Source organism: Gopherus evgoodei, chromosome 1 (genome assembly GCF_007399415.2).
Source record: "Gopherus evgoodei ecotype Sinaloan lineage chromosome 1, rGopEvg1_v1.p, whole genome shotgun sequence".
Taxonomy (NCBI): Eukaryota; Metazoa; Chordata; order Testudines; family Testudinidae; genus Gopherus; species Gopherus evgoodei.
Genome location: NC_044322.1, coordinates 160,965,924 through 160,975,980, shown reverse-complemented (window position 1 = coordinate 160,975,980; position 10,057 = coordinate 160,965,924). Strand labels below are relative to the sequence as shown.

General features: G+C 42.6%; 1 protein-coding gene across 1 annotated transcript in view; it reads left to right on the top strand.

Moving 5' to 3' along the window:
• Window positions 1-262: 262 nt before the first annotated feature.
• BACE2 (beta-secretase 2) overlaps window positions 263-10,057 on the top strand; it is an 82,099-nt gene continuing 72,304 nt past the window's right edge. The window contains exon 1 of the mRNA XM_030577458.1: window positions 263-785. Within this exon, the coding sequence (XP_030433318.1) occupies window positions 501-785 (285 nt within the window). The 5' untranslated portion in view covers window positions 263-500. The remainder of the gene's footprint in view (window positions 786-10,057) is intronic.

Sequence of the window (10,057 nt, the reverse complement as noted above, 5' to 3'; positions counted from 1 at the left end):
GACTTTGGAACCGGCTCTGGCTCTGGCTCTTGCTCTTTCTCTGTGTAAACGCGGCCAAGCGCCGCAGCCTCGGCAGCAGCTGGCAAGACAAACTTTTCCCTGGGCTGAGAACCGCCCCGCTCTGCCGGGGTGGGTGGTGTTTGCTCCCCCCGCCCTTGTCCCTTTAAGGGCCTGGGTAAACTTTTTCCTGGTGGCTCCGGGCGGCCCCGTCACATCCGTTGGCCGGAGCTGGCTGGGGGGGGAGTTTCTTGGCGCTTGTTCCTAGCACAACCCCCGTGGTCCCGCTGCTGTGCGCGGAGCGGCCGCCGGGCTCGGGCGGGAGCAGCGGTGGGGCGCGTGCGAGGAGGAGCCGGGCTCCCGGGTGCGAGATGAAGCCGGGGCGTGGGGAAGCCGGAGCCGCCCTGCTCCTCCTCCTCCTCCTTCCCGGCTGCTCCAGCCCCGCGGCCAGGCGGCTGCTCCCTCCTGCCTGAGCCCCCGAGTGTCCCGCTGCCGCCGCCGCGATGGGGACGCTGCCCGCGGCTCCCCGCCTCCTGCTGCTCCTGGCTGGCGCTGCCGGGCTGTGCCGCGCTCGCTTCTCCTTCCCCCTGCGGGTGTCTCCGCCGGCCGCCCCGGGGAACGGCTCCGGGAGCAGCCGCCAGCAGGCCCCCCCCAGCGAGGCGGACGGCTTGGCCTTAGCCTCGGAGCCCGGCGCCGCCGTCAGCTTCTTGGCCATGGTGGAGAACCTGCAGGGAGACTCCGGCCGGGGCTACTACCTGGAGATGCTGATCGGGACCCCGCCGCAGAAGGTGAGACTCCCCCGCGGGTGGGACCCCCGGGGGCCAGGGCAAGGGACTTGTCCTCCAACTGGGCTAGAAGCCAGGCTGCTGTCCTCAAGCCCGCCGGCTGCCCCGCGTGCACGGCGCTGCTGCTGCCCTGCCAGCCGCCCTGGGCACCACGGACACGTCGAGGAAAGGTTCTTGGGTGGATGGGGGAGCGGTCCTGGCTGTTCGGGGTGGGGGGGCAGGCGGGGTGGTCGGGGATCGTTAGACGCCTTTAAACTTTCTTCCCATGGTGGCCAACTACTCACGGTGAGGAATTCCCCTGATTTTCCTCCTCCCCGGTGCAAAGTTCTCCTCCAGCTCCGCTGGGAGTGGGGACAGGGCTCCGCTGAGCTGCCGCTGGTGCTGGGGACAGTGGGCCTTCCATTAATAGGGGGCTTCTTCCTTAATAAGGTTACTGGTGCCACCGGTCAGAGGTGAGATCCCTTGCGGAAGGGTTGTGTATGAGCTGAGCTTAAAAGCACTGTTAAAAAGGACACACACTATTGAAAGGACCCAAGAGACTCTTCTCATGTCTTTGGAAGATTAGAGAGGTATCTTTTGATGGTTTATGGAGAGGAGGGAAAGTCACTCCTGGCTTCTTCGTCTTTTCTTTTTTTTATAACGTTGGAAGACCTTAAATATCATAAGCATGTTGGTGAGTTAGACGTGACTGTTACATATGTGAGCGATGACGGCAAGCGTTAAAGGACTGGATTGACTCTCAGTCTCGTTCCCCCCCCTCCACCCCCGTTGCATTTCAATTGCCAGACAGTATTGTTAGGTGGCGGAAAAACAAAGAGAAACGAAAAGATACTGTATTGCACCCGTGCTAAGTACAGTTATACCGCTTGCAACTTTGCTGAAAGGCAGCCTTTCTATTCATTGGCACTTTGCATGAAAATACAGTGTCCCTAGGCACAGTAATTGTAAGGAAGTCATGCAGATCCGGTCTCTGTTTCAAACGGTTTGATGCCAGTTTGATTTGAAACAAGTTTATCTGCCAGTCAAAAATATTGTATTTACCATACCTTATCTTATTTTTGAAGTCAGCCTTCAGGTGTGATGCAGTAGTCTGACTGATCCTCCACAAAGAGATTACTCAACCACTCTTACTAAATTATGTGCTACAATAATGGAAAGTTTTAAAAATCTTAATTTTTATTTAAAATGTAGCCTCCATATTTCTAATAGTTAAATAATGCACTTCCTGTGGTTGGAATTATTCCTCCTCCTTGCCCCCTCCCCTTACAAATTCTTTCTTTCAAAAGTTTTGAAAACTTGGTTGTTCTTTCATCTGTGTCATGTGAAGCCTTGGTGGATTGTTGGTGGGGATGACTTATCAGCTGAGAAGGATTAATTTTTTACACGCCCTTGGGGCTTTGTCTTTTTTCCCCCTCAAGTTTTGTACTCCCACTCTTTTAATGAAATTTAAGTGAATGAAGGGACTTTATGTAGGTGAAAATGCTTGCTTTTTCTTTTTTTTATTTATTCTGACTTCTTACCATAATGAAAAGTTAGTCATATAGATACTTAGTAAAAAGGAAATATTCAGCTAATAAGCCCTCTCTGGGCTTGTGTACAATATTTCTGCTTTGTTAGAAGAAGAGGATTGGTTTAATTGCCCTTCTGACTAATTGAAATGTATTACAGTAGGTCATAAAGCAATACACGGATTCAGACAGAGTTGGATAGTTTTTATGATAAATGCATTTTATCTTAGCTATGTAGATCTGATGCATCAGGGGGTCACTTGATTGCCCCTGGGTTGAAGACGTCTTTCCTCCATATTGAATGCTGTGTGGGGGAGTGTGTTTTCCTCTACTCTATGGGATGTCCAGTACTGTATTCTGTGAGATTCAAGATATCAGACTTGATCATATCAGTAATCTGATCCTGTGTGCATTAAACTGCAACACAACTATATGTAGAAAAAGGTGAATAAACAGAATATTAGTATATCTTACCTATACACCTTTTGTTTTTCTTATTTCAGAACCACTAAGTTATGGAGATTAATGTAGACCTTACTAAGAAAGGTGTTCCTTATTTCAATGCTATGCCCCAAGTCCTTACCTATTAGTGATATTACTTTAACTGTTAAGTTTATTACAGGTAATGTAAAATTAAAATAAACTTACCCTCTTAATACTTGTTCATCATTTTACACCTGTGTCATAAACAGATAGCTAAGGGTTAATGTCTCTTTCACCTGAAGCACCTGACCAGAGGACCAATCAGGAAACTGGATTTTTTCAACTCTGGGTGGAGGGAAGTTTGTGTCTAGGTCTTTGTTTTCTGTCTGCCTGCTTTCTCTGAGCTTTGGAGAAGTAGTTTCTACTTTCTAGTCTTCTGTTTCTAAAGTAAGGACAAAGAAATCAGATAGTAAGTTATATGGTTTCTTTTCTTTGGTATTTGCATGAATATAAGTGCTGGAGTGCTTTGATTTGTATTCTTTTTGAATAAGGCTGTTTATTCAATATTCTTTTAAGCAATCGACCCTGTATTTTGTCACCTTAATACAGAGAAACCATTTGTATGTATTTTTTCTTTCTTTTTTATATAAAGCTTTCTTTTAAGACCTGTTGGAGTTTTTCTTTACTTCAGGGAAATTGAGTCTGTACTCACCAGGGAATTGGTGGGAGGAAGAAATCAGGGGAGATCTGTGTGTGTGTTGGATTTGCTAGCCTGATTTTGCATTCCCTCTGGGGGAATAGGAAAGTACTTTTTGTTTCCAGGACTGGGAACAGAGAGGGGGAGTCACTCTGTGTAGTTTCACAGAGCTTGTGTCTGTGTATCTCTCCAGGAGCACCTGGAGGGGGGAAGGGAAAAATAATTATTTCCCTTTGTTGTGAGACTCAAGGGATTTGGGCCTTGGGGTCCCCAGGGAAGGTTTTTCAGGGGGACCAGAGTGCCCCAAAACACTCTAATTTTTTGGGTGGTGGCAGCAAGTACCAGGTCCAAGCTGGTAACTAAGCTTGGAGGTTTTCATGCTAACCCCCATATTTTGGACACTAAGGTCCAAATCTGGGACTAAGGTTATGACAACCTGAAATTGGGTTTAAAGTTTAACTCACTGTAAACTCTGCTGAGTTTTCACAGAATACAACATTGAAACATCATCCCATTGATGTTTATAAGTAAAGTCATGCATGTGCTTAAATAGTTTGGCAGGATCAAGACTTGTACAGTTAAACTTTTTTTTTTTTTTTTTAAGTGAGGTGCTTTACAAACTTCCTTCTCTGCTTGATTCTGAAATCACAAACACATATCTGATGCAAGTGTACTTGGTAGTGAATAGTGTAAACTGCTAAGCAACTAAAGGGTAGTAGCTCTCTTCCTCTTTCAGCCTCTATGAAAAATGATGATTTATAGCACAGTATCCTAGAAATTTATCAGAACTTCAGTTTAGCTGCCAATCCACCCTCATTCTGTTATTACCAATATATTCAAGTTCACATACATTCTTCAAGAATTATTTGAAAGCTAAAAATATCATGGTTTTTTGAGGAATGTTATGTGTCTTTTATTTCATGGAGTTGTCCTATTTCTGATGAATGGTGTACTTTATGGCTGCCTGCTATGCCAAATCTGAAGATTGAAATATGAGTTGGGAAGAAGGCATTGACTGCACTTGTCTAATTTTTTATTTCTTTAAATAATCTGGAAACAGATTAAATGCCTTTACTCAATATTGTATTTTTCCAGCCTTGAAATGGAAGGCTATAAGCACTTTTGATAAGTGGAATGAAAAATTGTCTAGTTTTATTTGTGTTTTCCATGTATTTTTACTAAAGTGTTGTCTACTTTGCTCCTTCCTACAGTCTTTGACAAACAACAGACAGAAATCTAACTTTTTTTTAAATATACCACAATTTCCCCAGATTCCTTTAGAGCAGTGTTTCCCAAACTTGGGATGCCGCTTGTTTAGGGAAAGCCCCTGGCGGGCCAGGCCGGTTTGTTTACCTGCCGCATCCACAGGTCTGGCCGATTGCGTTTCCTGGCCGATGGGAGCTGCTGGAAGCTGTGTGGCCCTCTGGCCACCACTTCCAGCAGCTCCCATTGGCCTGGAGCTGTGATCGGCCGGACCTGTGGATGCAGGAGGTAAACAAGCCAGCTCGGGCTGACAGAGGCTTTCCCTAAAAAAGCAGCATCCCAAGTTTGGGACACACTGCTCTAGTGAGTCTATCTGAATAGCACTTTCCTCCGATTACACCCATTTTGCTATCCTCTCGTCCCATTGTGTTCCCAAATTGTACCTATATTGAGACTACACTAATATTCCCCTTGTAACTTTAATGCAAAAAGGTGGGTGGAGGAACTATAAAGTTCTGAGTAATCAGCATGATGCAGCTGAGTTTTGATCAGTTGCTATTGAAACCATGGTGGAACTTGAATTTTATTCTAGTGACCAAGCATCTGTTTTATGCACTCAGTTCAGTTTAATTATTAATGCTAATCATGAAAGCAGCTTTTGTAATGGCAGTTTGTTCTACTCAGAGGGTCAGCAAAAATCTGACCTATAAACTGGCATTTAGAAAGTTTTATTAAGGATAAAGTGGTTATTGGGACTAAGTGTCTTCACTGCAAACTATGAATTCCAATTCCCGTACAATTAACCAGAGACAGTTCCTCTATCACTGTCCAACTACAAAAAAACAGAAGAATATGTATTAAATACCTTAACTATATGTTGGACACTTAAAATATGTGGCTTGATGTTTCAAAGGTTATAAATTCTGGCAGTTCTGGATTCAGTTCAGGGTGTGGTGATGGGAGAGTAAATTGCTGCCAGTGAGGAGTGACAAGAGGGGCTGAAGGCTCTTGGTGATAGGATAGAACAGAAAAAGGGAGACCAATTGAGTAAAAGCCAGTTGAACTAGGGCAGGATAGCAGATTATTACAGGCTAAATTAGTGAGCAGTGGTAAGGAAGGGAAATAAGGGATAGAACTAGGCTTTGAATGAGTGGTTGAGAAATGGAAGGAAAACCTAGGATGGAATCAGCAGAGTAAGGAATATCTTTTTAAAACCATACACGCATAGGAACATGGACTCTGGGGACAGGTGATGCTATGTGGACCTGCTAGACTACCTTTGACATGAAACCTTAAATAGCCATGCACTTGACAAGGTGTGTGCCAAGGTAGATTTAAAAAGTGCTATGTGTTGATGCAACCTATAGTAAGTATTTTTCTGGAAAGCATCTTCTACTCTATGGGCTTGTCTAGACATATTGGCCAATATATTTTAATTAACATGATTTTAAACAAGACTTTGAACATACTATAGATAAAGCAAGTCTGTGACACCCTGTACCCCATGTTCACCACTTTGTACAAAATATATCATAATCAGATCAAAGTATGCCTTGTGAGGTATTGTTTAAAAAAATGTGATCTGCTGAACATCATTGTCCTGTTATGATATGTGTAACAACACTAAATATGAAACAATGAGGTTTTACTGCATAATATTACTAAAATGTGTTATGGTTCTGGGAATTGCCCAGAATTACTCCTCAAGAACAACACAAAAGACTAAGCTCAGGTGCTGAAACTATTAACTGCTTAATTGGGCATTCACCAACAGGAAGGAAGGTATAAATAGAGTATTTACAATGTCCCTGAAGGACAGTTTGCAGAGCACGTATGCATTGGAAGTGCCTACTCCCATGACCCAGCAAGGATTTTTCTGGTACAAAGAGTTGGGGAATAAGAAGGGGGCGGGGGGGGGGTTAGGAAGGGAAGGGCCCTGTCCACCCCTCCTCTCCTTGCCATCACTTTTCTCTCTGCTTATGACATCAACGAATATCTAAGGGCACTGAATCAGGGGGAGAGAGAGCCTAGGCTGAAAGGAAGTCCAGCCTGTGAACTGACAACTGTGAATTGCTTCCAGCATCTGGTGGGTGAGAGAACTGTTTGCTTCAAATCTTACTTAGCTTGATAAAGTTTTTAGTAATTAGATTGCAATGCTATCTTTTTTTTTCTTTTGTAACCAAAGCTGACTTTTATGCCTTACCACTTATAGTCACTTAAAATCTATGTTTCTGTAGTTAATAAACTTGTCGTATTGTTTTATCTAAACCAGTGTGTTCTGGCTGAAGTGTTTGGGGAATCTCTACTCAGGTTAACAAAGGCTGGTGCATAATCATTTCCTATGATGAACTATTAATGAGCTTGCATTGGCCAGGACTCTACTGAAGAGAGGGCCAGGCTGAGGACTGGAGTGGGTGTCTCCCTGCATATAATTTGTGGGTGACTGGGCATAGCATTCATGTATCCATCAGAGAGTGATTTTTACATGGTGTTGGCTGAGTGAGCAGAGCCTGTAGGGGTTGCTGTTCACCACCAAAGCAGTGTAAAAGGCATCTCAGGGTGTAGTTTTAAGGGGACACAACAGTCCTGTCATCCAGCTTGCATCCTGGGGAATGTCACAGTCACATTTAAAAATGTTAGCTGGTCATGGTCAAGCCTAGGTACTCTCTAGCAGGAAGCGGAGCACAGTAACACATCTGTATTTCAACAGCTGCTAATATGAGTCAAATTCCTTTCTATCTTTTCTCTGTTGCCATGAAGTGTGACTATATTCATAGTTAGAGTGCGTCTAAGGGGGAAATGGCTCACAGCCTTTTTTCTGCATGGATTTTGGTTTGGATTCAGGTCTTGTAAGTGCACAAGATAGTATTCAGTTGTTCCATCCTGTAATTTGTAAGCATCATATTCATCTTAAGAAGAAAAGTGGTTTTTCTGTCAAAGACACAGCATTTCTACAATTTTGTCTAACCTCTTACTGATTTTCCAACTTAGCTTTCATTATGTAAACAAGCCTGTGTTTCAGATGGTTTTGTTTACTTTAAAAATATACCTTACTAAAATCAAAAAAGGATTTTTTAATAGTCTGTTCTGTATGCACATTTAAGTAATACTATCTGAAGAATTGAAAGGAAACAAAACCTGCTATAAAGCAAAGTAGTATGCAGTGGTGGTGTAGCCATGTCGGTCCCAGGATATTAGAGAGACAAAGTAGGTGAAGTAATATCTTCAGGTCACTGAGGAAGAGCTCTGTGTGTAAGCTCATCTGTCTCATCAACAAACGTTGGTCCAATAAAAGATATTACCTCGCCCACCTTGTCTCTCTAATAAAGCAAAGTAGTTTAGTTACTCCAGGGAGAAAAGTGGGTTTGACTTAATGTCACTGTCTTTACTCTTCAAACTGGGAAGTTTTAAAATAATAGTATAGACAAAGCACGCTCGCTCTCTCTCTTTCTCAGTTCTACAATAACACCTAGCACCATGGTCTCTGAGAGCCTCTCGAGAACTAAAAATATAATAGTCCAGTAGTCTAACTTCCTTTGCCCAAGTCAGTTTGGATTGTCATGGTTTCCTTCTCTGTTCCGCCAGTATTGTTTCCCTCTTTCTTTCTTTTCCCTTGACCTGCTCCTCCTCCTTTTTATTTTTATTTTTTCTTATTGGCGTCTTATTTTCTGGAAAAATAGACCATGTATTAGGGAACAAACTCTTCTTCCTGCTCTGTAGCATTCCTCCTGAGATGCAGATATTTTTGGTTTCTTGTTTAACAAGAAGATCTAGGAAGGTTACATGTTCATACAGTACACAAATGCGCCATTTACATTTTGAAGAAATAGTGCATGGGAAAGAGGGGATTTCCACAAAAGGTAACTTAAAAAGGTTGCATGAGAAATTTCCTGTTAACTGAAAAAAATTATAGTGCACCAAATACAATTAATGTCATAATTAAAAGGCTCTGTTTTAAAGGGGTACTGTCAAGATAATGATTACACTTGAATTCTTTCTCCTTATTTACTCTTCATAATTTATTAGAAAACATTAGACTTTTAAAAATTATTTTTCTTTGAAGTCTGTACTTAAGTCAATTTGTGAATACTGCAATTAAACTGCCAGTAAAATAGAACATCCAGCTGTCTCTCTGTCTTTCACGCATTAGCACAAACTGCTGTTACGTATGGCTTGTATGTGTTCAAAAATTTAAATCACATATAAAACAAAGCAGTCGACAATGGATTTGTTTAAACTAAAAAGATATTCATATTACAATCATATTTAGTAATCTTCTTCCCCTCTTTTTAATAATAAACAAATGAACTCATGTTTGGGGCTAAACTACTTGACAGCATCACTTGTTCATTGTATCCATTATCAAATATAGTAGTTTAAAAAAATGAATTTTGAAGTAGAGGGACTTTTTATATTAAGTCCCTTCTCATTAAAGGCCAGATTCCCCCATTTGAAAGGGGGTGGAGGGAAGTAATCCAATCTTTCTGACAGATACCTTCCAGATAATGCCTTTTGATATTTGTTCATGGATTTACTTGTGTGAGTAGTCTGCAAATCAACACTTCAGAACCTCAGGAAGTGTTTAAGCATATAATCTATTCGTCATGTGTGGAAGCAGGATTTTTGTACTTTCTTCCTCATGTCAAATCTTCATTCCTTGTTCTTGCCTCAACAGTAACTTTCATAGCTGGGAACACTGTTAATCTCTCTAATTTGCAAGGAGAAGTGGGGGGGAACACTATGTAAAAGACATCTTTCTTTCAGTAAAAAACAAGGCTAGAATGCCAAAACAAAATCAGAAAGATTGTTCAACAGTAAAATAATTTAGATGGTATTAGCAAAAAAGCTACCCATCATAAATACAGTGTAGGGCCAACAGGCGGTTATTTGAAGCCTGCCTCTGGCAGCATAATTTTGGGCACAGAACAATGGTGTTTACTTAGGGCTCTAAAGTGATTGCAGACATCAGATTTTTTTAATTTCAAAAGTGAGACTTTTGACCTCATAGACTAGCTCCTCTTCAGTATTTTCAATATCAAATAAATATGATGCTTCTGAAATTGAATTTTAGTACCTGTTGGTACAAAATCCCTGACTACTGATGCATTGCAGCATTATAAACTAATAACTGTGGCATGTCATTCAGGTCAGTGAAGTGAGAAGTGTGTCATTCTTTATGCCCGGTGTATGTATGTGGAAAGTCATATAGGCCAGTGGTTCTCAAACTTGGGCCGCCGCTTATTCAGGGAAAGCCCCTGACGGGCCTGGCTGGTTTGTTTATCTGCCACATCCGCAGGTTCGGATGATCGCGGCTCCCACTGGCCGTGGTTCACCACTCCAGGGCAATGGGGGCTGCGGGAAGCTGCAGCCAGCATATCCCTTGGCCCACGCTGCTTCCTGCCACCCCCATTGGCCTGAAGCAGTGAACTCTGGCCAGTAGGAGT